We start from the raw sequence: 26,726 nt of genomic DNA, 5'->3' as shown, positions 1-26,726 counted from the left end.
TTTCAGCCCATTTCGGGAAGACCGCAGTACTTATGTGTCTGGTTTGATTTTTGGACATGGTGTATGTTGGGTCTTGTGAGCAGTGTGGGCTTTGGGTGCAAGTTGTGGGCAGTAGGCTCAGGGTGAGGAAAATACACATTATAGTTGGGTCAATAGTACACCAAGCTAGTAGATTGACCCACTCCTAATCTGCTTTCTTATCTGGAAACATCTGTTTACTGATGCTGTCTATTTTTATCCCGTAGTGGATGGATGGCTCTGCTAATTTAACGATGCCATATGTTTTTCCTGTGACTCAATTTCTTTGTGTGGAGTGCCAGATTGAATCAATTTACCACCTATTTCAGTGAGAAAAATTGTTGGCTGAGGTGCAAGGAACTTTTTTCGCTCTTTCAATGGAAAATGTATTTACTGTCATTTCTGACTGAACAATCAAAAGGAACGATGTGATCGTGCAGTGTGGTGCGATGGGTTGGTGTCTGTAAGGGCTGGCTGCTGCTGTGCTCCCACCCTCTTCTGCCATGCTAGTCCGGGCTGGAAAGCCACAGAAAGGGACAAAATAGATATTCTGGGATTTGCATCTTCAATGGATTTGCACTTTTAGGATAGCAGATAATTTACCTCTCATCTTCTCAGTGGGCAGCCAACATTTTCAGGTCCTCTTTATGATTGATCTGCTTTCTCCAGGTTTCAGATTTGCATGGTTTGAATACCTCAACAACCTGCTTAGTAAAAGGAAAAACTTTTTTGTAACCTGAGCTTGAACTCAGGATTGCAGTTCTGGAAAGTTCAATGAAAAATACTGAAGCTGGATGCTCTCCATAAGCAAAAGCTGTGATGTTGCTCACTGCAGGCTGAAGACAGGTAGCTGGAAGGACCTAGGAAAGCTGCTCAGCACTGGTAACTGTGGTGAGCATCCTGCTGCTGCGATATGCTTGTTGTAAGGCTGATGGAACTCTCTGAAGAGAATGGGCACAGCCTCCTTACTTCATAGACTCGTAGCATGAAAGGAATGAAAACATGAAGTCCCTTCCATCGGAGGGACTGTGGGGTTTGGGCCAGCCTGTGAAGCCCAGCGGGGATTACGGCTGCCGGGAGTCTGTGACCCGGCGAGAGGTGGGGACCGACGGCGCCTGTTTCCCTGGCAGCACTGGTGCGGAGGTGAGCAGCCCTCTCCCTGTGGCGTGGCACCAACGCGTGGCCGCGTCGCTCCGTGTGCCCTGCCTTCCGAGCAGGGGGGGAACACAGCTTCCATCGGCTGCAAAAAGAGACGAGAAGAAAAGCCAAAAGACTTCAAGTGCGAGGACGTAGATGTGCACTGACAGGTTTTGCTTGGCAAACCAAAGGTTTGCACAAGGACAAACACAACGGCGTACTGGGATAGTAGTAAAATTAAAGTGTTGCTGTGGGAGGGTGGTGGTCTCCACTCGCCCCTGCTCTCGTGCTCCCAAGGACCCACCGGTGTCCGTGGTGAGCAGTTTTGCCTGGCTTTGGGGGAGCTTCAGGCATGGCGATGACAACGTTGGGTTTCTGCCGTCCTACCAGTCCTGGGACCGGCTGGCCGTTGATCTGCAGTTATTTGTGGGCACGAAGGTTCAGTAGGCTCTAGGGAGTTACCTCAGCTTTGAAGGAGAATAGGGCTTAAATATGGTGAAGTGGAGCAGGGGTGCACGGAGTTGTTGGTAACGTGATGTTCTTCTTGGTCCAGAGTTACCATCGCTTACTGGGAGAGCAAGTATTTGTTTCAGAGTTCTGTGTTGTGTTGTGCGAAAAATCCATTAAAATGAGCATGATCTTTGAAAGGGTATTGTCTGGGCTGTTAAAGGGTATTGGGCTGGTGTTTAAGCTATAGGATTTGAAAACTTGATAGAGAAAGTCCCTATACTATGGTGGGTCTAACTTCTTATCAGAATATAATAAACCCTATAATTTTGTAGTAGTTTTAATTCTTGTTACTGCCCCTCCTGGTTTGTAAGCCTTTAGATACACCTTTCCTCACTTTACATACAAAAATAGGTGTGTGTATATAGACACCCATTTGTGTACATATATAGATGTGCATATATACAGTGGTATACGTTTCTGTAAAAAAATAAATAAAACAAAGCAAAATATGTTTCTTTTCTGGCAAGCTGGTGAGGTGCTGAAGAGAGATAGAATGTGATTAAGAGCTGTGTGAAGGCTTTGCACCAGTTGCTGCCGCACAGCTACTCAATAGCTATTGTGTGGTTTCTTTCAGTGAATAGAGGATGGTGTGTTTTCAAATAAAGACTTTACTGCCCTTCAACTCAGCTGTTTAAAATTATAAATTTTTTAAATTACAAATTTTTTCCCCCGTTATTTTAATCCTGGAGTTGTGTGTCAGTTTTACTCTTGCATCGCTGCAAGCTGTTTGTGGCTCTGGCTGCGGTGACGGTCTGACAGGTCTGGTACATTGAGGTGGCTCGGGTACCTCGTAGTAGTTTTGCTCTCTGAATCTATCTGTACCTTTGGGAAAGGAAATTATGGGGAAAAAAGCATGCCATGGAAACAATAGGGTGCACTGGTAATGGCCAGTTTAGCTGAAGCTGCCTGCTCCGGAGGTCTGGAGAGGTTAGTTACAAAATTAGCGGCATTGAGCTCAGCCTAATAGCAGCCGCGCTGTATCTTTTGTTTTCATTCCTTATTGGTGAATATCTAATCCATCCTTTTTGCTTATAACTCTTATTTCTATAGTAGTCTCTGTGTTACATATACCTTACCCAGCTTTATACCTTGCAGTTAGTAGCAGAGTAATTTACTTGCAGGATGCAGCTGATTAGATAAAACATGCAAGGGGCTTCCTTTCGCTCCACGGTCGTCTCGTGCGGACAGGGACGTGAACGTGTGCTGGATGTTGGAGAAGATATAAACAGAGGGTTTGTTTCTCAGGCTGCTGTACTTCCCGTGCAGTATGAGCTAGACTTCAGCTTTCTGCCTGTCTCCTTCTCCAGGGTTCGATACCTATTTTACCTCCCGCACCCTGGAGAACAACCGAAGGAACGTGTGGTTTGCCGAGTACTGGGAGGAGAACTTCAACTGCAAGCTCACCATCAGTGGGTCGAAGAAGGAGGACACGGACCGTAAATGCACAGGTAACTTCATTCACTTCACGCTCCTCGTGCTGCTGGGCATGGGCTGCGGTGGAATGGCTGCACAGCTGATGGAAGGAAGCTTGGCTGGAGACAGATTGAAAAAATAAATTGAATTTTTGTAGGTTGTACAGAAAATGGAACAGCAGCATCAGCCTTGCAGAACAAGAGAAGTAGATGGAAAGAGTCAAAAAATAGATTCTTCTGCTTCTTCCCTTTTCTGGATGTCCATCCAGCAGGAGAATCAATATTTTTCAAGGTGACCCAGAAGTACATCTGTTTGAGTGCAGGGTGGCTTGAGGGGGTTTTGTTAGTTTGTTTTAGATGGAGAACATTTGCACCACTTGTGCCTTGACAGCCATCTGCAAATCACGCCTTGGCCACCTGCTATGTCAAAGCATCCCCTCAAGCCAGAGGACACAAGTCAGAGGCATGGCCATATACTAACCATAGATGTCTGAATTTAACTTTTGCTTGTTAGGTATTAGCACAGTGTGAAATGTTTTCATTTTAGGTAGCATAAAATTGTTGATCAGAATTTTGTTCGTACCAATGTTGTTTAAAAAGTTGGGGTTAAATATATTTTTGCAGCCTCAACTCAGTAACGTAGAATGGGCGCTGTCTGCATTTCTGACTGAGGTTCATGACCTTTTTTGTCCTCTGTTACTTTCTGGTGGCTGTTTTCACTCCTCTTTTCCTCTTATGAGGTACTGCCCACCATTGCAAGTAGCGTATTTTCCAGGAATTCCTGTTTCTAGTCACATGGAGATTCAAGGAATTACTTTTACTTAGAGAGATGCCCAGGTAATGCTGGGGGTGATTTCGTTTTTAGCTGACTTTAGCACTTCCCAGCACAACCGTCATCCTGGTGACACAGTTTGTTGAACTCCAAGAGTTTATTTTGGAAGGAAACGGTGGGCGAGATGCGTGTTCATGGAGTCACTCGGACATGAGCCCGACCAAGTGCTGCCAGGTGATCCGTAGGGACAGTGGTGGCATCGCCAGCCTGGGGATCTGCTGCTGGGTCGAGGTATGAGATTGAAGGTACTTGTCTAGAAGAAATATTTTAAAAACTCAGAAAATGTAGGGAGTTTGCCAAGAAACTGCTAGGTCCCTGGTGAGCCTGTGTTTTGGCGTGACCCTCAGTAGTGTGGGGCCGGGGTGTTTGCTCAGGGCTGGAAATGCAGAGGAGAAGCAGCAGCCGGAGCGTCTCTGCTGCCACGCGGCTGGCACAGCCGGGGTGGCCGCTGGTGGCTGCCTTGCCCTGGCCCCCCGTTGCCTTGCCCTCCCTCTCCGTGTAGTCTTTCACAGCAGCAGTTTGAATGTGCTGTGTTGAATAATTGCCTTGAATTTTGATCAAAGGAAATTAGTTCATAGGAGGACATGTTTTACTTTGAAAATTGATGGAAACTCTCCATATTTCATATCGTCTGCTTCTGGTTTCGATTCGTGGGTGGCAGTGGGAGCATGGTGCATGGAAACAGCGCAGGTACCACTGGGAATACTGTGCTGTTCAGTCTGGCATTTGGAATCTCCCCTGGAGGCTGGCATTTGACTAAAAATTGCTAGAAGATCTTTGGGATCATTTCTAAGAGCGTCTTATCACCCTTATTGTTTATGGCGTTATGTTATTACAGTTGCTCACAGCCTGCGCTTTCTGATGTGAACATAAAACTGCTGTTCTGCCTTCCCTCGGCAGGCGTTCAGCAGAAACATTTATTTTCGATGGCTAACTTACCCTATCGAACTGAAATACCGCATTATAGCTCGATATTGTACCAAATGACATGCCCTGACATCTTCCTTCCCTCTTCTACAAACTGAAGTAAATTGGGCATCAGAAAAAGCATTAGCTTTGAGTTATACTGCTAGTAGGAGAGTCCTGATGTCCCGCGGATGTAATAACGTTGTGAGCGATCATCATCATTGTTTTAAGATGTGATTGGCAATGTGTAATGCGGCGAGGTACCAGGCTCCAGGGCACCGGTTGCTAGCGGCGTTCGTGCTCCTGAGCTCCGGCGCGAGGTGTGGGAGGCTCCTGCTCCCGGTCAAAGCCCGCGGTCGAAGAGAAAAGCTTCTCCAAGAAGGCACCCTGTGGGCAACTGCCCTTTCCATATCACAACTTGCTGAAGTATTTCTGTATGCAGAACTTCTATATTAATGCTGTTTATGCCTATTTAAGCATGGAACATTTTCCCCATTTAGGATGGAGAAGATGTAGAATGAGCAAATGAGAATAGGTTTAGCCCGCCCCACCTTCCTTCTAGCTCAGATTAAATACAACACACCGCTGTAATTAATAATGCTGTTTCTGGCGGCTGACTTCATCTGGCATGGTCCAGTGCTGCTAAGCTGTGCCGCTGCCAGGGACGCTGTGTGGTTGGGCAGATCGTTTCTGCCAGGATGGAGGCCGTTTCAAAGCAGTCTGCACACATATGGCAGAAAGAGCCGAGTCCCTTGCTTTTCCCCAGAGAAGAGGAGGGTTGGTTCGTTATGCAGAAGTGGTGGAACTTCATTCAGCTGCTGCCTTCTGTGCTTGCCCGGGCCCTGGAGCTGCTGCCTTGCCCCTTGAGGGATGCTGCAGTTTGCTTCGGAGGACACTTGGTCAGAGTGTGCGGGGAGTGTGATGGGATCGCTGCAGCAGCATGGCAGTCGCAGGCGCTGGCTTTGGGCAGGTCGTTGTTTTCCTTCTTGCTGCTTACATTTAAGAATATTAGAGAGATGCACTTCCCAGAATCCCAGCATGGTCGGGGTTGGCAGGGCCCTTTGTGGGTCACCCAGCCCAACCCCCTGCCCAAGCAGGGTCACCCAGAGCAGGCTGCACAGGACCTTGTCCAGGCGGGGCTGGAATATCTCCAGAGAAGGAGACTCCACAGCCTCCCTGGGCAGCCTGGGCCAGTGCTCCGGCACCCTCAGAGGGAAGAAGTTCTTCCTCGGGTTCAGCTGGAGCTTCCTCTGCTTCAGTTTGTGCCCGTTGCCCCTTGTCCTGTCGCTGGGCACCGCTGGAAAGAGTCTGGCCCTGTTCTCCTGACCCCCACCCTGCAGATATTGAGAGGCATTTACATGGTCCCCAGTGCAGTCATAACAGGCCACGTCAGGGTAATGGAGAAATTTTTTGGAAAAAAGGAGTTTGCTGTACTGTGCGTTATGGTAAAAATGTGCTTTTATAGGAAAGGATTAACAGAAGAAAACCACTGCCTTTGTGGAAGAGGGTAGTGCTGTAGCTCATAGCTGTGGTTCTGCGAAGGGAGCCGTGCTGCACGCTCTGCTGGCACCGTGGTACGTGCAGAGGTCAGGTCCGGGCTTCGGTTGTTAGCCCAGCCGAAGAGGTGTCCCTGTACGAAACCACGCTGTGCTAATATTGCATAAATTAGAATTAACAGATGATAAAACAAGTTTTCTGTGTCTGTTGTCATGAACCAGGTTGTTCATGAGTTTCAAAGTGATCCTTGAAATGAAATTCGCAGTGCGGAATGTTTGGCCGGCGCGCAGACAGCGCGGGGGCTGCGGGTCGCTCTGCGCAGGGCGAGCGTCGGCGTGGGTGCAAGGGCTGGGTGCTGGAGAGATGCGGGTCCTGCGGGTGGACGGAGGCATCCGCCGGCCGAGAGCCCCGGCGTTGGTAAGGACCTGCCTCCTCACGCTCCAATCCTGGGGTGCATCAAGAAGAGTGTGGCCAGCAGGACGAGGGAGGTTCTCCTTCCCCTCTACACTGCCCTGGTGAGGCCTCATCTGGAGTCCTGTGTCCAGTTCTGGGCTCCCCAGTTCAAGAAAGATGAAGAGCTACTGGAGAGAGTCCAGCGGAGGGCTACGAGGATGATGAGGGGACTGGAACATCTCCCCTACGAGGAGAGATTGAGGGAACTGGGCTTGTTCAGCCTGGAGAAGAGAAGGCTGAGAGGGGACCTTAGAAATGCTTACAAATATCTGCAGGGTGGGTGTCAGGAGGATGGGGCCAAGCTCTTTTCAGTGGTGCCCAGTGACAGGACAAGGGGCAATGGTCACAAACTGAGGCACAGGAAGTTCCGTCTGAACATGAGGAAGAACTTCTTCCCTCTGAGGGTGCCGGAGCCCTGGCCCAGGCTGCCCAGGGAGGCTGTGGAGTCTCCTTCTCTGGAGATATTCCAGCCCCGCCTGGCCGCAGTGCTGTGCAGCCTGCTCTGGGTGACCCTGCTTGGGCAGGGGGTTGGGCTGGGTGACCCACAGAGGTCCCTTCCAGCCCCTACTATTCTGTGATTCTGTGATTCTGTGACTGTCTTCCCTTATTAAACATAGCTTTTAATTCAGATAGCTTTACACCCATGGAGACTTAACGAAGTGATATAAGGGTGATGTCACCTTGGATGTCATTTATCAGAATGTAGATTACTGGGAGAGCTTTTCTAATTATCTGCAAGTGTAATCAGTCTGAAGGCACAGCCCAGATGATGGCTCAGACAATGACTTGCTCGGAAGAAAATGCCTGGAGAAAGCTCCCTGCTAGCTGAAGTGACAGAAATCCAGCAAAAGGGTTTGTGAAAGAGGGATGGTTGTGCTTAGAATTTAAGTTGGAACAAGAGAAAATACCTCAGAGGGACCCAGTTTCACCTTCCCGGGCGGTGTGGAGGCAGGAGCGGTGTCAGGACTGCCCTGAGTCCCCATCCTGCGGGGACGATGCTGCGGGGGGGTTTGTCCTGTCAGCAGGGTTTCACTGGGCAGAGGGTTGGTGGCTCAGAGGGGCCAAATCCTTTTCAAAATGTAAGGAGCATCCATCGGGAAAGGCTGTTCTAAGGACGGAGTTCCTCTCATCTGAAAATGTTCAAAGGTAGCATTAAAAGTCAGCGAAGGACAGGGGTGTCTTGGGTAAAAAGAATAATTAAAAGGCAGTCGGCGTGTGTGTGCGTACACAGCCTGGCCTCTGAAGCTGGGGAGAGGACGCTTCGTGCTCTGGTGTGCATCAGAGACTTGATACCGGGTTGGTGAAAGTCCTGCCTGGCATCTCAGTGTGCTTTGGGTGCAACCGGTGTTTGGGGAGGGAAGAAAAGGTTGGATTTCCATGGAGTTAGTCAAGGAGAAAGTTAAAGCAGCAAAGGAACAGTTGTAAAATGCAAACATCTAGGAGAATAACGTTGTGCTGCATGTGCTGCACCTCTGTCAGAGTTTCCTGTGACCGCTTCCCTTTGAGGAGGGGATGTGGGCTTGGAAAGGAAAGAAGCGATGCGGGGTGCCGAGAGCTGCGCTTGGTCTGGGCTGTCTCGAAGCAAGCGGAGCTTCTGAGAAATCGCTCCTGAACCCCAGTGCTGGAAGCCGAGTCGGGACAGCCGGGATTCGGCACGGCACCCCAGAGGTGCCACCACACGGGGTTTTGTGACCGTGGAAAAGGAGAGGTGGGAGAAGACAGCCCGGATCATTTTTGCAAACCACTTAACTATCTGTGGTTTGGTTTCAAATGATACTAGTAGCTGGAAGTTTTCTTTTATTTCTTTATGTAGAGGATGAGGAAGCTGATAGCAATATCCCATCTTTTTTTTACCAGCAGTCAAGATGGCTTGTACCATGAAGCCATATGTTAGGGAAAGAAAAATAATGAGAAACAAAAGATGCAGCAAATAGCAGAGCCTGCGGATATCGGAATATTATTTATAATTTGACTACAAAAAGTTATCTAGTGCATTAATAGATTAGCAAAGTGCAATTTAGTATGGAAAGAAAAATAGTTTTAAAAATGCTATCAAAAATCCTCATCTCAGGAAAAAATAGATTGTCTGAGATGTTTCGAGCCACTCGATGGCAGATGGCCAACATCTAAAGCGTTTTTCTAAACAAGTGCCAAGAGCCATGGTGTGCGTGATTCACTTTTTATGAGAACAGCTTTATGGTATTAATTAGGATGAATATCTATGGGACTTGAGGGTGTCAGAAGACCTTTGCTGTTCACAGTGCCGTATGTGTCATGTCAGGAAGAGGGGCTGAGTTTTAACTGACGGGAGGGCTGTGAGTGCAGGAGCTGCTCCATCTCCGGCGCTGCTCACGGTCCGGGGTGGCAGGTTCAGCCGGGCGATGCCAGGGGGACCCGAAGCCCCGGGAAGGCTGCGCGGTGTTCGCACCCTCGGCTGGTCCCAGCCCTGCTCAGCAGCCCCTTCCCATTCATGGTAAGGCTCGTGGATATCCCTGCATCTGGGTCCCACAGCGGATACCAAGAGTTCCTCAGCAAAAGCAGGTTCAGGAGAACCTGAACCGTCCACAACACATCTTTCCTTTGTCCAGGAATCCGCAGCTTGGAAACCTTCCCTCCTTGCAGGGTGCTCAGCAGGAGCGTACTTTGAAATACCTTTCTAAAGCTACACAGGGGCTGCACAGTGCACTTGGCTCCGTTTAGTAGTGAGCCAGTTTTCTGTGCAACAAGATTTTACTTTTTCCCTGCAGCTGTGCTTCCTAAAGCTGGGTTGTTATCTCTGTGCGTAACGCGAAGACGAGTTGACTGGCTTGTAAGCTCTGTGGTTGAGCAGCGAAGACTGTGGAGGTCCAGGCTTTGTTGCTATCCCTCTTGCTAGTTTGTTTTTTTTTCAGAACAATTTTTTTTTAAAAAGTTGGGGTTTTCTAGTTGGTTTTTTTTCCAAATCTTGGCCAATTAGATCTTTCTGCCCAACCAAGTCCCTCTGTTAATGCCCACTCTCATCATCTGTCAGAAGTCCTGCCTAGGCAGTGGTCCTAAACTGTGGTCCTAGGCAGTGATCAGTCACGGTGCTGACGTACCGAAATACTCCACGTGTGGCTGGCTGTCGTGAATCCTGTGTACAAACTGCAGAACAGTTTAGGTGAAATACTCGGCTCGGATGTCCCATCCCAGCTGCCGCTGGGTGCAGCAGGATGGACCTGCCCGTGGCTCGGGGTGGATTTTCACCCAGGATTTTGTGGTGTGTGATTGATGGCCCAGGCAGGAGCAAAAAAGCTTTTGGTTAGCTCTTGTTGCAGAGGTTGCTCTGTGTGTTTTCTCCTCCAGGCTCCAAGGTATGAAATGTGTGTTAATGCATGTGTGTGAAGGTAGATAATACTTCAGTGCAGAAAGGGTAAAGACTAAAACTCATCTTCTTTTGCTTGCCCTGCAAGCTACGAATGAGGTTGAAGGGCAGACCAGGGTGGGAAATTTACCTTCTCAATGACATCCCATGCTCTGATGCAGGCAAAGAAGTGGCCTAGGGAGTTGTTCTCTTGCTTTGCTCGTATGGCCTGCCTCTGCCTCCCTTCCTGGGACACCTACGTAAGGTTTCCCAGCGAGGGCTGGCGAGTGGCTGATCTGTATTTTTGTAACGTGCTTCCATTGACAACTTCACAGAATCACAGAATAGTAGGGGTTGGAAGGGACCTCTGTGGGTCATCTAGTCCAACCCTCCTGCCGAAGCAGGGTCACCTACAGCAAGCTGCACAGGACCTTGTCCAGGCGGGTCTTGAATATCTCCAGAGAAGGAGACTCCACAACCTCTCTGGGCAGCCTGGGCCAGGGCTCCATCACCCTCAGAGGGAAGAAGTTCTTCCTCATCTTGAGACGGAACTTCCTGTGCCTCAGTTTGTGCCCATTGCCCCTCGTCCTGTCACTGGGCACCACTGAAAAGAGCTTGGCCCCATCCTCCTGACACGCACCCTGCAGATATTTGTAAGCATTTCTAAGGTCCCCTCGCAGCCTTCTCTTCTCCAGGCTGAACAAGCCCAGTTCCCTCAACTTCTGCTTTTTCTTTTCTTTTGGATGGCGACTGTCTTTCAGGTTGTCTGTGGTCCTGGCTATAGGCTCCCTCTCAGACTGCAATGTTCAAGGGGGAAAAAAAAAATCCAAGACTTGTCTCATGAATGAAACAATGTGCTCTCCAATAACCTGCTCGTCTCTGGGTGACTCCTCGGACTCCTCTGGGCCGACGCAGCTGTAGCTGTAGCTCAGAGACACCAGACAGGCTGGAGGATGCATGGTTAGCCTACATTTGACTGGAATTTGAAACCCAGGATTTCAGTTCTCGGTTCTTTTGCTTGATTTCATTGCATCTTATTTTGTAAATACTTCAACAATCTTCAGACTGCTTAAACACACCAATGCTAACACCCATGAGAAAGAAAAGTTGACATTTTTTTTCTGAAACATGTGATGTGCACAAGCTCAGGAGCAAATGAACCTCGTTATGCACTGGCTTGCAAGTTGACTGGCTATGTGCAACTCTTTCTAAACAACGTATTTTCCATATTATATCAAATTGCCCAAGTATGCATTGTAGCTTAATGACCTCTGTGCTTTCTTTTTAAAAAGTTAATGTCATTTAGTGTCGTAATATTTCAAAATATATATACCTGAAATTCCTGAAAGAACCCTGCAATGCTTGATTTAACCTACATTAAACCAATCTTGAGGAGTTTATTTTTAAGGTAAACCAGTTTTATGGCTTTCTAAACTCTATTAACTCACAGAAATACATTTCTTAGAATCTCATACATGTGTAGATTGCCAAGGTGATTTGCCAACAAAGCCCCATGATTCAGTGGCTGTCTTCTGGCAGATAGGGCAATACGTATGTAAACGGCAAACTGCATTTTTACCCCAGTGCTCAGATAGAAGGATGGCTCCAATTTAAGTCTTCTAGTTCTTAAAAAGTGCTGCTTCTGTAGGTTGGTTTGATCACTGGCTTCACTGGCTATTACTGCTACAGGAAGCTTTCTTCATTTGCACCTTAGCAGTGTAAAGCTGTCAAGTGTCTGTGATTTACACCAGCCTCGGCTCGCCTGGTGTCGATTTTTGTTATGCCTGTGGTGTTTCAGCATTGGAATATAAACGAGACCTATTACATGTGTTTTAATAGGAGTGTTGAATGCAAAGAAAACATCTCAGGTAAAATTAGGTGAGTTTGCTAATCTAAAAATCTATTCCCTTAGATACACACACTTGAGAACAGAAACTCAGTTACGGTGGGTGGAATCAGTGTAATTGAGGAAAAAAGTCATTGACAGATGGAAGTGGATGTAGCTTCACAAAACTCATTGCATCAAGGCTTTTCCGTAAACTCCTGAATTATTATTATTATTATGATCCTTACTATGTAACATTGTTAGTTGTGGTATTGGAATAGCAAGTTGTAAGTAGGACTTTCTGTTGCACTATGCTGCTTTTGGTTTTTGCTTTAATACTTAGGAGTGAAGACTAGTTACAGCACAGGGATTTTTCTTGCTCTCCTAGACGAGGAACACATTGTAAGGCATTGTGAGAGCCTGATTTCCAAGGTTTGGTTAAAGATTATTAGCCAGTCAGGCATAGTTAAAGCGGAGTTGTTTTCTATGGGCTTTGCTGGCACTACTAGAGTCACTCAGTGCAGCTGTGTCTCTGTATATCTGCAGTTGCAGATGTCTGACTGTGGATCAAGTGTATACCAACGGAAGAAAAACAGCATTTCTAGTTACAAAAGGCTTCCCTGCTTGCTATTGGCATAGAACAGTCAGTCTGATTTCCGAATTCATTGTGCAACATGGAGTTCTCTCTTCACTGGCGTTGCAGGAGCCTGGAGAGCTCTGCAGATGCTGAAGGTTGCAGAGAAGGTGAGGGAGAGGTTTGTTTTGCTGTTGGGAAGCAGGCAGAAATGGTGGGCGCCGGCACTGGGAGGTGGGTGCCCTGCCCTGCCAGCTCCCAGTGGCCTGAGGGAGGTGGTGGTCAGGCTGAAGTTCTGTCCCGACATGGATGGATGGTCTTGTGTGGTTAGCAGTAAAAGCTTGGAAGTTCATCTGCTTTCCCCAAGAAAATCCGTGGGGATTGGACTGATGGTCTTGAGATAAAGGCTTTTGTCTATAATGAGATCTTCTGAATTAGGATGGGCTGGGTAGATGGCTGTAACTACATAGCTGTGTTACTGGAGCTTGTATTGCTTTGTAAAATGACAATACAGGGATTATATTGCAAAGCGGCCTGATTGGCATACTCTGCTTGTTTAAATTACATTATTTACTCTAGCATATTGTTAGTTTTTCTCAAGCTCTAGTACTTATCTACTACCAAATAAAGAACTTCTTTGGAGAAGCCTTCAGACTTTACACCTCCTGTGTGTACCGTAGTGTCCGTACCATGAGTGGATATCCGAGGAGCGATAGCTCTGCTCTGACTTGGAGAGCCCTGCACGGGTGTACTTGTCTAGTAAAGACGGATCCGTTTGGTTCATGCTGTTGTGCAGGTTTCTGGAGTGCCATGAGCACAGCCATTGCAGCTGCACAAGCTGAGCTCTCGGCACGGTGTGTAGCTGAAGGAAGCTTCGGTGTCGTTAAGAAATAGCATATATGGGCACTTACACAGTTATGGACTGGTAATTGTAGCTGCTGCGTCATGGATGTCTCTTTGCTCACTGGCGTCAGGTTGCTAATGATGCTCAATATGCTGGAGATGGATGGAGAGTGTATATTTTTCTGTCAGCACTTAACCAGCTGCTGAATTCTAACTCGTACAAATAATAGCTGCTTGTTCGATACTGTGAGCATTCTGCAATCTTTAAATTAAATCGCTTGTTAATGATGACGATCACCGGGTTCTCAGCAGCACTGTTATGCAAGTTCCTTTGAAAATGTGTTTAATCCTTCAGAAACTGAACCAATGTCTGAATTCATCTGAGGTAAGCACCAATGAAGTGGGATTTTGATGTCTGTCTGAATTATATGCCATGAAAATTGTCCTTCCAGCACTACACATCGTAACATATCCCCTACATTATGTGATGATCAGCGAGTCCAGAAAAATCAACCGAAGGAGAGGAGTTGAGCAAATGTCATGTGAAAAGTGATGGTGTCAGCTCGTTTTCCATACAAGGGGGAGTTGAGCCTCGCCTTTAGGGAGACGCAAAAAGTGTGACCAGGAGTTCTTCAAGTTGTGTTTCATTTCTGTGTCATCTGAAGGAGACTGTGCAAGAGGACTTCTTTCTCTGTATTCTCACTACTCTGGGTTTGGGTCTTTTTCTCCCTCTCTCTGCTGCAGTGTTTTTCTCTTGTGAAGATTTGCCTGCAGCAAGAGACCAAGCTGCTCAGTCTCTTAGGAATCAGGATGATGAGCACTTGAGACTCTAGTAGGAAGTGAGGTTAAATGATTTGTCATCACCTTCAAATAGATCTTTTGGAAGCAAAAAATGCTCATGTCAATAAATTGCTTTTGTGTTTCATCCTCCTCCTGCCATCCCAAGGTACTCCATTTCAAATCCATGGTACAAAAGTTCATTCTCTTGAAATCACTTTGTGTGCATGTCTCGCGTGTCAGCTACTTCACTGCTGAAGAAAATGATGTTGTTGCATGGCTCCTGAAGATCACCAAGTTAAAAAAAAAAAACAAACAACAAACACAAACCTTCAAAGAGCAGGGGCATGTGAGAAGAGCAGAAGACTCTCACATCACAATGCAAACGGGGTTTGTGTTTACCTTCTGTGCTTTTCGGTGTCCTCTGACAGCATGGAGGGTTCTTGCTGCACCCAGCAGCCGAGTTCACTTGTTGGTTCTTTCTCTTGCACCAAGCATGGCTCCCCCAAGACCCCCATGATGCCCAAAGAGGGCTGGGCTGGGGCTTCAGGATGCCTTAGCCAGGAGGTGCTCACAGTGCTGGCATCGCTGCTTTTATCTGTGAGAAGCTGAGGACTTCTGTGGGTTTCCTTCTCTTCCAGGAATAATTAATCATTGAATTTGTATACACCCATATATGGAGGAGCTATTCGTGAAGCATGTGGTGAAACTTTCTGCTTGGCTTCTTCAGCTAAACCTAAGAGGGCACAATATTTGCCACACCAATGCTGAAGCTGGACTTAAAATTGTGCCTATCACTTAGGTTTACCCTGTCTGAAAAAGGACTTTGGGCCTGATTTGCTGCTCACTGGGTTACTACCATAGTAGTATGATGTAAGTTAGAGGGAACGCTCTGTTCAGTCAGGCCCATTAATTTGGATGTATTTTATTATTAGTCTGAAGACTACTTGACATATGTAAAATACGGCAATTCCTTTACAGGTTCTTTGCTAGGTCAAATTTGGGCTAAACCTCTAGTTGTAATAGTGTCTTTAAAAGGTAACTCAAGCTATGTTTATGTGAAGCTTGTTCTAATTTCTAGAACACTCTGGTTCCAATTGTATAAAATCATGCATGTTTTGTGGGTGGCGAGTTGCGTTAGACTTCACACCTAGACTTTACTGCACACAAGTTCTCGATGTTTAATACTCAACTAAATGGCTGTTTTCAGGAGAGGAAAGCATTCTTGCCACTGGAAATTCTATTAAGTTTTTCATATCTTTATTATTTTCGTACTTGGACACTGTCAACATTGCTCTTGGATTTTGAAGTGGATTTTGCTCGGGTTCCTTTCACAGATGTCTTCACTGCTAAAGGTTTTCTTTCCGCTGTGCGTTTGGCCAGCCATGCTTCTGGAACTTAATATGCCTAATCAGTATTGTTTGTGTGCAGCATTTCAATCCCAGATCCGCTTCCCTTGGCACACGTTTCTGTTGCATTGCTAATTTGGTTACGTAGCTGAGCTGAAACCACTTCAAAGCATTTTCCTTGTCAGGGCCTGGAAGCGTGATAAGGTCTGCAATCAATGGGAGGGGAGTGAAACAGCGAAAAGGACAGTACGTGGAGCTTCACGCTCTGGAAGCTCTCTCACCCTGCTGAATTCTTTGCAGGATTTCAATGTTTCCACTGTAGCTGAGATTTAAAATTGAGGGGCTTTTAAAATTGAGGGGCTTTTGCAGACGGTATCTCAAACATGATTCATAGGTTGAGTGGACCCAGTGGTGCAGTTTGGTAATTAGGGAGAGAAACAAAAAAGGGTGAAAAAATGTAGATAATTAAATATGCTCATATAGGGAGCATCTTATCTTCAAGCAAATCACTTTGTGCTTGTAGAGTTTCTGGAAGAAGGTGGTGATCCCTCTGTGCGTACTCGTAATTCGCGTCCACCACCTCTCCGCTCAAAGAAGCCAAAGGGTGGTTTGGGACCGATGGGTATTCGGTGGTGCAGGTCGATTCTCGTTTTGGGTGTCTAATCTTTCCATGAATCAAATATAGAAAATATGCTGCTGTAGTGCAGAAGTCATAGAAAGTGGGATTTGTCCGAGACCTTGTTGACTTGTAACAAGTTAATTGAAGTCACTGGGTGTTAACTACGCCCTCACTGCTGGATTGGGAGCTGTGTTGTTGGACTGTATACAGTGTGTGTGTGTATATACACACGGTGTTTATGTACACAAAAATGTGTATATATTTTATATATGTTTATAAATAAATCCTATATGTATATGAATATATTGACTATAATGTATGTAATAATTATACTTTACCTATACATTTAATATTTAAATATTTCTGTATAATCATAGAATCATGAAGGTTCGGAAAGACCTCTAAAATCATCAAGTCCAGCTGTACCCCAACACCCCCATGCCTGCTAAACCATGTCCTGAACTGCCACATCTACACGTTTTTTGAACCCCTCCAGGGCTGGGGACCCCGCCACCACTCTGGGCAGCCTGTTCTAATGCTTCACAACTCTTTCAGTAAAGAATTTTTCCCAATATCCAATCTAAACCTCCTCTGATGCAACTTGAGGCCATTGCGTCTCGTCCCATCATACAGCTATTGAGAGAGCGTGATGAACACGTATTTATAGAAAGAGCTGCCAGCACCAGCACTGTGCAGACTGTCCAGAGGAAGCCACCTTGAGGGCAGGAGAAGGGACGAGATGTATGAGCAGAATTTATCGCAAACTGTGTGGATCTCTTTGAGTGTGACTTGCAGGAGGGGACTGCAGCTCCACTGTGCCTTTCTTTCACAAGCCGAAAAAAAACTTGGAAAATCTTTGCTCCCCACCTGGCTAGAAGCCGATTCAGCCTTGTGTTCTACGAGCCCGGTGCTGCCGGGTTGGGAGGAGGCTCGGGCTGGCTCAGGACAGCGGGGTCTGGTGCCCGCAAAGCTCCTGTTCGTTAGCGCAGGACGGACGGACCCAGGCACGGGAGGTGAGCAGCAGCAGGAGAATGGGCTTCTTGCCTCCGTTAAAAATCATTAGTTCTCACAGTCATTAGCAACCTGATTTCTTTTCCTTATTGCTATCAACCAGCTAATTTAAATTCCCTCACCCCTATTTCTAATTAAGGTTGTTAACAAAGGAATTTTCCCCACTTGCATCCTCCAACCGAGTGCTTACTTTCATTGAAGGTCTCTAAAATATTTGCAAGAGATGACCCCGAGGGCTGGTTTCCTGGGGCTCCTGGCAGGACCCAGAGCCGCAGGCACTGCGGGAAGGTGGTTGAGGCGGCTGTGAGGGTAGAAGGAAGTGTGATACTGCAGGTGGAAAGAGTGGGATGTGGTGTTGCCACCCCTGGAAGAGAATAGATTGCACTTCTGCTGCTTTCATCAACGCAGCTCGGGACGCTTCACAAGCGGTAATTACGTTTCATGAGAACTTGGTGACATGGGTAAGTATAATCACACATTTTGCAGCTGGACAGATTGAATCGTGTGGGTGTTACTTGGCTAAGGTAAAGCAAGAAGTTAGTGGACAAATTCAGGAAAAAAAAAAGAAAAAACCACAGATTTCTGATTCTTTACCTGTTGTGACTTGCTTTAAGCTCTGAAAATACGGTTTGATTTGCTACTTCGTTGCAGAGGCACGCACAGGGCAGTTCAGGCAGCCATAAAAGCAAGAAGGCCACCTTGTTGCCTGGTTTTAGAGTCACATCGCCAGGTTACTTGTTCATCTCAAGTCAGAGAGGGAGAGAATGGTTAAGGCATGAGCCTACTGTATAAAATATTTAGCTTCACTTTGTCACTATTATTAACTTCTTTTGGCTCTTGGTGGATTAAGTTCTGTGTTACAGTTTGTCTGCGAAGTGCATCCCTTCTCTCAGACCTCCTCGGCCTCTCGGATGAGAGCTCTCCGAGGCTCCATGGTAGTGACTTTCAAAGCGCTGCTTTCCCCCTCTTGCAGCCGGGAGGGCATTAAGCCTTGGGATTCCTGAAGTTCTAGCCTGCTAAAATATTTTAAAGGCAATCAGTGGCTTCTGAAGGACTTTTCAGTCTCTGCAGGTCGGGGAGCAGGGGGGTGCATCGTTAATGCAAGCACAGCGAGCTTCCCGAGGTGGCATTAATAGCAGGCGCGTTCCCTCAATTCGCTGGAGCAACCCTTCGGTTGCGTCTCTGAAGTGATTGTTTCTTCCCTCAGTCTGGCTCTGTCTTTCCATTAGAGACTGGGATTTGCAGCAGAACAAAACATCAGACTTTAAAATGCCAGCTGTGCTTTATTTTAAATGCTTCCTTCTAAGACATCCTTTGGAGCCCGCAGAGTCTGGTGTTTTCTCTCTAAGGTGGTCCCTGTGGGTTAGAGTTTCAGGTTGGTGGTTATGGGAGGATTTGTTTCTCTGGATTATGGTAGAATAACTTGCAAGAAGAAGTGTTGATGATTCTACTATCAAGAAAGAAGGTTTGGTTTAATTAGTAAAACCATAAATTAAAATGTTTTATCGTATTGACCAAAACATGCAGTTCTTTAACTGTGCTGAGAGGACTCGTTTGTGTTTGGTATCAGGAACATGCTTCTCCTTACTGTCCTCCTGTGTGTGTGTGTTTGATGTGCAGGACAGGAGAGGATTGGCAAAGACTCCCACTACGAGCAGGAGGGGAAGGTGCAGTTCGTGATCGATGCTGTGTACGCCATGGCCCACGCGCTCCACCACATGAACAAGGACCTCTGCGCCGACTACCCGGGGGTCTGCCCCGAGATGGAGCACGCGGGGGGCAAAAAGCTGCTCAAGTACATCCGCAGCGTGAACTTCAACGGTGAGCTGAGACGCTTCCTCAGCAGCGTATTGACCCACGCGACTTTTTTCCGTTTAATTTCAGTTTATTATTTTTTTTATTCAATGCAGATGAAGACTTTTTTTATTGTCTCGCTAGAGTTTGTGGCAGAAGACCATGTTTATTTAGCATCTGTTTGAGAACATCGTGTTTTAGCCAAGGCAAATAGGCTACTACTGTCCAAAGACAGAACCGCTGCTGCTGTGTTAGGATAGCTTCCAGAAGACTGATTTCCTATGGGAGAAATAGCTGGGTAAAAGCCTAAGCTCGTCTCTGACTAAATAGGCCTGCTGAAAGCCCAGAGGTCTGTTAGCATAACACATCAGGTTTTGTCTTTATTTTGTTTCCTGTGCTTGGAGAACACTAACTGGATGAAATTCTGGTACCCTGAACCCAGCGCAGCCACATGCTCGCGAGAAGGGAGAGGACACTAAAGGGCCAGGTCCGCTGGCAGAGCCAGAACTACGTGGTTTAGAGCAGTTACTCCAATCTTTATTCCTCTAGCAAGACTTCAGAGGAGACAAAACATCCTGAGAATATGGGAGAATTTTATTTCTTCATCTGCGTGTTGTTTATCCACCTCTGCTTCCCAGGTGTGGCAATGATGGCTGCAATACCAGCCCTCCGTTTCATACAGTACAGTGACCTTTCATGCATTTTTCCCCAGTGTGTGAATATCAGCAGCATTTCCTCGCCTCTGTATTTTTACTGTAATTTTATTAGTTTCGTTAGCAAACATTCACCTGCAAGCAGCCCAGAGGCACCAGAGCAGATTGCTGACAAAGGTAACATTACAACCTGGTGTTGCTTCCCCTGGTGAACCTTGCTGCGGCACTCGCCGGGAGGTCCTGCTGCTCTGCCCTAGCTCTGTGTGAGACAGAGCGGAGATTTAACCGGGAGCCAGGCGTTGGACCTCCAAACCCATTTTTAGAACAGACTTAGGGAAGTACTGAAAAAATATCCTGTGACATGTGTGAGGCAGCCAGGGCGGTCGCTGCCTGGGCAGAGGAGCTTGGTGTTCTCGTTGGGCAGCATGGGGAGGCGTTCCCTGCTGTGAGCTACTAATAAACATTTTTATTAGCAAACTTAACAAAATCCGTAGTCAGTAGGACCTGAGAGATTTAAAGGTAGGAACACAGATGGTATTTCATGGTCAAGCTTGGTCATTTTGCCAAGGATATTTTTCCTTCCTGTATAAATCATCTTACAAACAGCAAGGTGAATATGAGGACGTTTTAATTTCTTTCTTTGGATTAAGTGGTGTTAACTACAGCCAGGAGCACATTCTGAGATGAATGATCTGGGAAGGTCTGGAGAGTTCTACTTTCTTCATTTTGGAAGGTTAATTGCAAAGGACAAAGCTCCTGTAGAAGTAGCACAGCGTTCGTGTACAGTATTGCACCTGGGCCATTTCGGCACCGGAGAGCAGCTCGTATGTTGTCATCTCTAGACATCTTGCGTAGAAAGATGCTGCACGGTAATCTAATCATTATAATAGAGCTGAGAAATAATTTATGAGAAATGGGGTGTCCAGCTAACGTTGTCTGCTGTCCAGCTCTGAGCACTGGTTCGCACCAACCTTGACTTCCTTGGTCAAGCTTTTAAAAGGTGACTTTTTTTCCTTCCGTTTGGTTGATTTACATGACTGTATGGTGTTTTTCTTTGCTTGTGTACATGGAGCTGTGTCCAGCACAGGGACTGAAGCTGTGGGTTGTTTTTTAGCAGGGGAAGGAGGAGGGTGGTGAAATTGAGATAGCTTTAAGCCTTTTTAATTTCACTTGGCTATCTGGGTGTAGGCATTTCTGGTGGGAAAAGAACCAATTCCTTCTAAGGTTCATTATCCAAGGGCAGAGTTTAGCTTTTTCTTGTCATATTCGTAGTGCATAACTGCACGTGTGTCTGTGTGCCTGGGCTCCCAATTCAGCTGCAGCCCTCCTGGGGCTCGTTCCTCGGGCTATGGAGAGATGCTCTGAAGCCAGTTTCCTCTCGGTATTAGATAAAAGTAAATTCCCAGAACTGCTGTGGATTGGCTCAGTCCTCCCTATGGCACAGGATAAACAACCATCATATAACTTGCTGAACAGGCGAGGCCAGCCTGAAAAATGCAGAGGGAAGAGGGAACGGAAGAAGCGAGGAGAGAAGCTTTGGCTGGTCTGGGTGCTGTGTTGCTGTAGATAAAGCCTGGGAGCTCCTGGGCCATGGGTGCTGGTGCCAGCGTGTTCCTTGGCCATCGTGTCATGGCTGGAAGGGCAGGGACAGGAGTGTGCTACTGGCCTTGTGTCGGCTCTCTTGGTCTTAGCGTTGGTCTTAGCCTGCCCTTCTCTGAGTCACCAGTGCAGCCCTGCAGCCCCACCTCGTGAATGTTAGGACTTGAGAAGCAAGATTCAGTCTATGCTTAAAATCCTGCTCGCACAGTCTTCTGCCTAAATTCGTGGTAAAAAGAGACAGTAGAGCAGTGGGAGTGCTTTGTCCTAACTGTATGCTAGGGAGCAAAAATGTAGCCCATTTTCAAGTATCCTGAGCCCATGAGCTTGAGATCCTCTTTGGATGTAATAATCTCCTTGTCACCGTGCAGTTGAAATCATCCTGTCTGTACCTGCCTTTGGAGTCTTTTCTTCCTTGCAAAGGTAACGACGTTCATGCAGAAAGAGCTCAAGCGATGCTTTAATGAAGAGAGGCTGGATTTGTACTGGGAGCTCAGTATGAATTTTGATATCGTCACGCTGCCTTGAGAACAAAAAGGCCCCAAATATGAAAAACTTAAAACCTCGGGTGCTTCTGCAGTGTGATTCTGAAAATCTCAAAGGCAAAGTGGTTGCATTTTTGCCGGTGAAATAGCTAAAGATTCTGTTCACACGAGCCCCTCAGGTCCTCAAACTGCAGGAAACGTGAACTGAATAATAAAGAAACCCCTTAGCTGGTTACACCTGTCTGGCACCCTGTCCTCCTCCTATTAATTCATTTCTTGTCTTGTGGTGATTAAGAGATTGAAATCCTACGGATTCAGTCAGCTGATGGCCCTTTTACTTTTTAATGCATCCTGCAGGTGAGCGGCTGTCGCGTGCTCTGTGTCTGTGTAGGGAGAAGGCAGCTTGTTTGCTGGGAACAGAGGATGAATTAAATTGCCACATCCTCCGAACGAGCAAGAAGCTGCACTCTAGAGGCTGATGCTCAGTTTCTGAAGTGCTTGTTGGGGCTGAGCAAAATTTACCTAAAGCTTAGTAGAAGGAAAATAAATCCTAAATCTTCAAAAAAAACAACTAAACCATAGGTTTTAATAATTAGAAGATCAAGAAGTCAAACAACACATAGGATCATTTTTGAAAATGCATCGTTTCTTTTTTGTAATGAGGTTTTCATACGTTATCTTTTATTATTTTCATAAATGCACAAAGGAACTTGAATTGCAAGTGGAGACTGAAACGCTGTAGCAATTTAGAACAGGACTAACGGGTCCCTACGGACCGATGGTACAAAAAGAGCAGCAAAGCGTGCGCCAGGGCCCCCGCAGAGGTTAAAGAAGGCTGGCGCTTACTAAGCAGATCCTGGGCCGGGAGTCCAATTACTCCAACTTCAAAGTCAGGAAACAGGTCGCTTCTGCTTGACTTATGACCTGAGATTATCAGTTCCTTGCGTTTCTGTAGATATTCGTCTGCCTTACAGATCCCAGACTTCTCACGGCTTTCGTCTGTAGAATTTCAACGCGCAAATGGTGACGTACCTGAAAACAGCAGCAGGTGTCTACTGCTGACTGTCAGGTATCCGTATCCACGTCCCAAGGGGCTGTGCCTTCAGGGGCCTCTCGGTGACCCAGCAGACAATGCCGTATCGTGCCATGTTGCTGTGGAGTCTGTAGTCCTGCAGCATCCGAGTGCATCCACTGATCTAAAGGATTGCTTTAAATGTCAGTGTTTAAAAGCTGTCTGCATGCAGCTACGCAAAGCAACAATTAGCAGCAACCTACAAGAAGTTTTCTTTCTCCTGCAAAACACAGAAGTGGCAATTTGGGAGTGACAGTTCCGGATACGTTCTCACTTTAGGACCTTTTAGGTCCGTAACAGCACCTATCCTTCACGTTGGCCTTCTGCTTGTCAACCATCTTGTCTACTGCCTGCCCCTTGAGTAGGGAACAGGGGTCCTGCCAGCACCATCTGCAGGCAGATGGACAACCTGGGGGATGGAGAGGCTTGGCTCTACCTGAGGCACCATTTTGGCGTGGCCGTGGCTTAGCCAAGAGGGTTCTGAGCGGTGTTCCCAATGGTCCATGAAGGTGACTATAGACATGCGTTTGGCTGCTTCCCCTCAGCCTGTGGAAGGCTTTGAGGCAGCAGAGTTTTTCTCGGCACCGTTGACTTTGGTATGGCCATGACAATGGCATCTGCTTTTGGTCTGTCTCCTGACATACAGACGTGGACGCTTCTTCATGTCCGCTCTGGGGTTTTGTCAGGATGTGAGGAATCCACAAATGTCTGTGTTGCATTTTGGGAGCTTCACTTGAGCTCCTACACTTGAATTGTACTTTTTTGTCAGCTCTTACAAAACTGAGCTTAACTAATAATATACAGGCTTTTAAGAGTCATGATTAGCTAAATCCATTTACCATTTGTGCTGACTTTCCAAAGGAGCCGAGGAATTACAGCCATTTCTTCTTATTCACTTTAAGTGTTTTCACTGTAAATATATTCTGGCTATGTTAATCTGTAACGACAATTAAATATCTGCCTAGTGCTCGTAAGGAATGGGTGAGGGGAGATTTCAGTGAAAGATTTTCTGTACCAGCCTTTGAACTGAAGCTGTAGCTGATCTCGGAGGATTGTAGGATAGACAGGAAACAATTTGCCAGAGCTAGAATGGAAACTATGCTAATTCACTCCTTCAAATCTTTTTTCACTCACTGGAGTTCAGTGAAGAATGGGAATCATGAAGAAAACCATAATCTTAAAGTTCAATGCTACAACAGGAGAGATTTTTCATTGCTTTGGGGAAAAAAAAGTTACACAGGAGGAGGAAGCTTTGAATATAGATATGCTGGAGCATTGTCATAATCTTCAATCTTGACACAATATTACTCTACCCTACTGAAACCTATTTTAATATGTCTTGAAATAAATGTCACCCTTGAAGTTTTCACCTAGAGATCTGAGGAAATGCAACGCTTCTGTGAATTCCCATCTCAGAAAGGGTTCGCATCTAACGCTGTGGTAATTCAAATGCAGATGTTCTGGGGAGATCTCACCTGAGGATCCGGAACCGCCTGGCCCATCGCTCAGCTCCTGGTGCACCTCCAGGCTGCTGGCTGGCTTTGCTCCGCACCAGGCGCAAAGGAGGGGTTGTGGGGTATCCCTGCCTTGTTCCTTACCCCTGTTAGTCACCTTAGTCCGTGGCAAATAAAGTTAATTTGGGGTCCTGATCCTGTGCTGTTCCTGACTGAGATAGTCCTCAGCCTGTGTCAGAATCCCAGAGCCTGAGTAAGGGAGCACACAAGGAACAGCCTGCCTGTAGCCTGGTCTGTTCTTTTCCATCCCCACTGCATGCTGATTACGAGAATAAGAACATATTGTGGAGGAGGAAGCTATTTCTGGATGCTAGTCAAGATTCACTAGACCTGGGCTGACTTCTGACAGCAGTATCTCTCAGAAGCAGATGGAACATTTTCTGGGGGAAAAAAAGTCATTTAGAGGCTCCATTCACAGGAGTGATTTTCACTAAAGAACTCCCCGAGGAAAGAGAGATGGGAGGGAGGCTGGAGGGCAGGAAGAAAAGCCTGCTGATATTTCTTGCTTTGTGCAAAGCTGGAATGAAGTAAGGCTGATCCAGTTTTGCTTTGTTTTATTTGTAGTCAGCAGCTTTGGATGGTGATAATTAATCTCTGGAAAAGGGCTAGGATGATGCCACTGTGTGCTGAGGTGTCCATTTTAGATGGCTGGGGTGATAGATGACCTTTGAAACGCGTTGCCTGTCTGAAGGCTCTCAGCCGTGACTAAATAAAATAGATATTGTAAAGATTTGGCGTTGGTTGGATTTTGTCTTGTTTCCTTCCCCAGGCAGTGCTGGCACTCCAGTGATGTTCAATAAAAACGGTGATGCCCCAGGGCGTTACGACATCTTCCAGTACCACACCACCAACACCAGCACCCCGGGCTACCGTCTGGTTGGCCAGTGGACAGATGACCTCCAGCTCAACGTGAGTCTATATTATTCTTTTCCTGCTTCTTTTTTGTCAGGTAGAGTCATTAAATGTTTTTTTTTTCATCCCACAAAAATTAATCGGTTTCTTTACTATTTCTTTGCGGCTACATAACAGGATTTTTTTGCATCTTATCTTCTTTTACTCTGTCCTGTAACCTTTTCTCTGTACCCTGAGTACCAAGGCTCCTCAGACTAATAGAGGCGTTAGGCGATCATGCAAATTTTATTACTTTGGTGTCTCTGCAGTCCTTAGTTGCAAACTTGTAAAATGAAGCAGTAATGTGTTGTAGTTGAAACCAATGGGCTTTCATTTGCAGATGCTCTTCAGTTTTTCCAGTTTTAGGAAGACTGAAACTAAATATTTTCTACAGTGACTCAGTTTTCCGGTGTTACTTTTAAGCACGTAGCAAAGATATCCATATGAATGAGATGGCATTTTTGTGATGACGCCCAAAGAAAAACAGGCACGTAAGAGCGGGTGATCAAAGACCCCCAGGATACTTTGATGTTTCCCAGATGAAAAAGCCACGACTGGTGGCTGAGAAAGCTTGGAGACTCTTGTGTCAGCTTCAGCCGTACAAGGGTGGTCTGTGACGGGTCTCTGGAGATCAGGGTTCAGGCTTCCTGCTTGACTTTGTGCGAGTTGCTTGAGCCTCAAGTACACGGAGCCGTGGTGCCAGTTTAACCTTAAGTCATTTGACTCCTTGTAGATTGTTATTATAGCACAAAGACAGTGTTTTCAGTGCAGTTTGACTGCTCTTCTGCTACAGAGCCTGGATGAAATCAAGGTATTCCTGAAGTGAAATGCGGGTTGCTACAAAAGGGTTTTCCTCTTTCAGTCAAAGTTCCTGCATGAGGTTGTACCAGCTCCCTCTCCTCGCGTCGCCCATCCTTGCTGTGTTATGGCCCCTTCTCTGCTGGATTTCCATTGAAAGCAGGGTGCAGGGTGCAAGGGAAGGCTGGGTGAGCGTGGTCCCATCCTTGACACACGCTCAAGAGGTGGCCAGGACATGGCTGGCACGCAGCGTATGGTCACAACAAGGGTGCCTTGGGCCTCCGCGTGTGGACCTGGCGTAAGGCTCGCTGCACTCGGGGGACGAGACCCGTTAATTGTGGGGAGACCTGAGCTGCCACCCCAGTGATGCAGGTCGTCAGCGGGGACGCAAACCAGGGGCTACCTTGGTAGATCAAAACACCGTCGTTTGGAGTATAACCCAATGCAGGACCCTTTCTGTTTTTATTTTTAATGTCTTCATGTCTTTTGTTAAATGAAGTAATTAATGTGGGTTGCCAAGGTCCAGTCTTTGAGACTGACCACAATATTTTGCTCTTCTTGAATTTTGGCTCATTTTGATTTGCTGTGTGCTATATCAGAGTTTTTCAACTTTTGATGTTCTATTTAAGGAAAATTATATTAACTTGCAATTGCAGTTCTTTTAGCAAAAATATTAATATTTTATTAAGTCCTTCTTTATATAAACTGCACATCCTGATTCATTAAAATTTAAAGCTAAATTAATGGAGCTTGATTTTTATTCCTGTTGTTGTGTTAAATGTTTCCATATAAAGCACACTTTCCTCACCCTCATATCCTCATGGCTACAGGGTGGTTT

At 46.5% G+C, this 26,726-nt stretch overlaps 1 protein-coding gene across 3 annotated transcripts in view; it reads left to right on the top strand.

Annotated features, from left to right (window-relative positions):
• The window catches only part of GRM7 (glutamate metabotropic receptor 7), a 310,746-nt gene that overhangs the window by 188,024 nt on the left and 95,996 nt on the right, over positions 1-26,726 (top strand). For all 3 annotated transcript variants that reach the window (XM_075432729.1, XM_075432727.1, XM_075432728.1), the window contains exons 5-7: positions 2,973-3,113; positions 18,706-18,906; positions 24,969-25,108. In XM_075432729.1, coding sequence (XP_075288844.1) covers positions 2,973-3,113; positions 18,706-18,906; positions 24,969-25,108 — 482 coding nt within the window. The remainder of the gene's footprint in view (positions 1-2,972; positions 3,114-18,705; positions 18,907-24,968; positions 25,109-26,726) is intronic.

This window comes from Opisthocomus hoazin, chromosome 11, assembly GCF_030867145.1.
Source record: "Opisthocomus hoazin isolate bOpiHoa1 chromosome 11, bOpiHoa1.hap1, whole genome shotgun sequence".
Lineage (NCBI taxonomy): Eukaryota > Metazoa > Chordata > Aves > Opisthocomiformes > Opisthocomidae > Opisthocomus > Opisthocomus hoazin.
The sequence above is the reverse complement of the archived record's forward strand: the minus strand, read 5'-3'. Positions and strand labels throughout refer to the sequence as shown.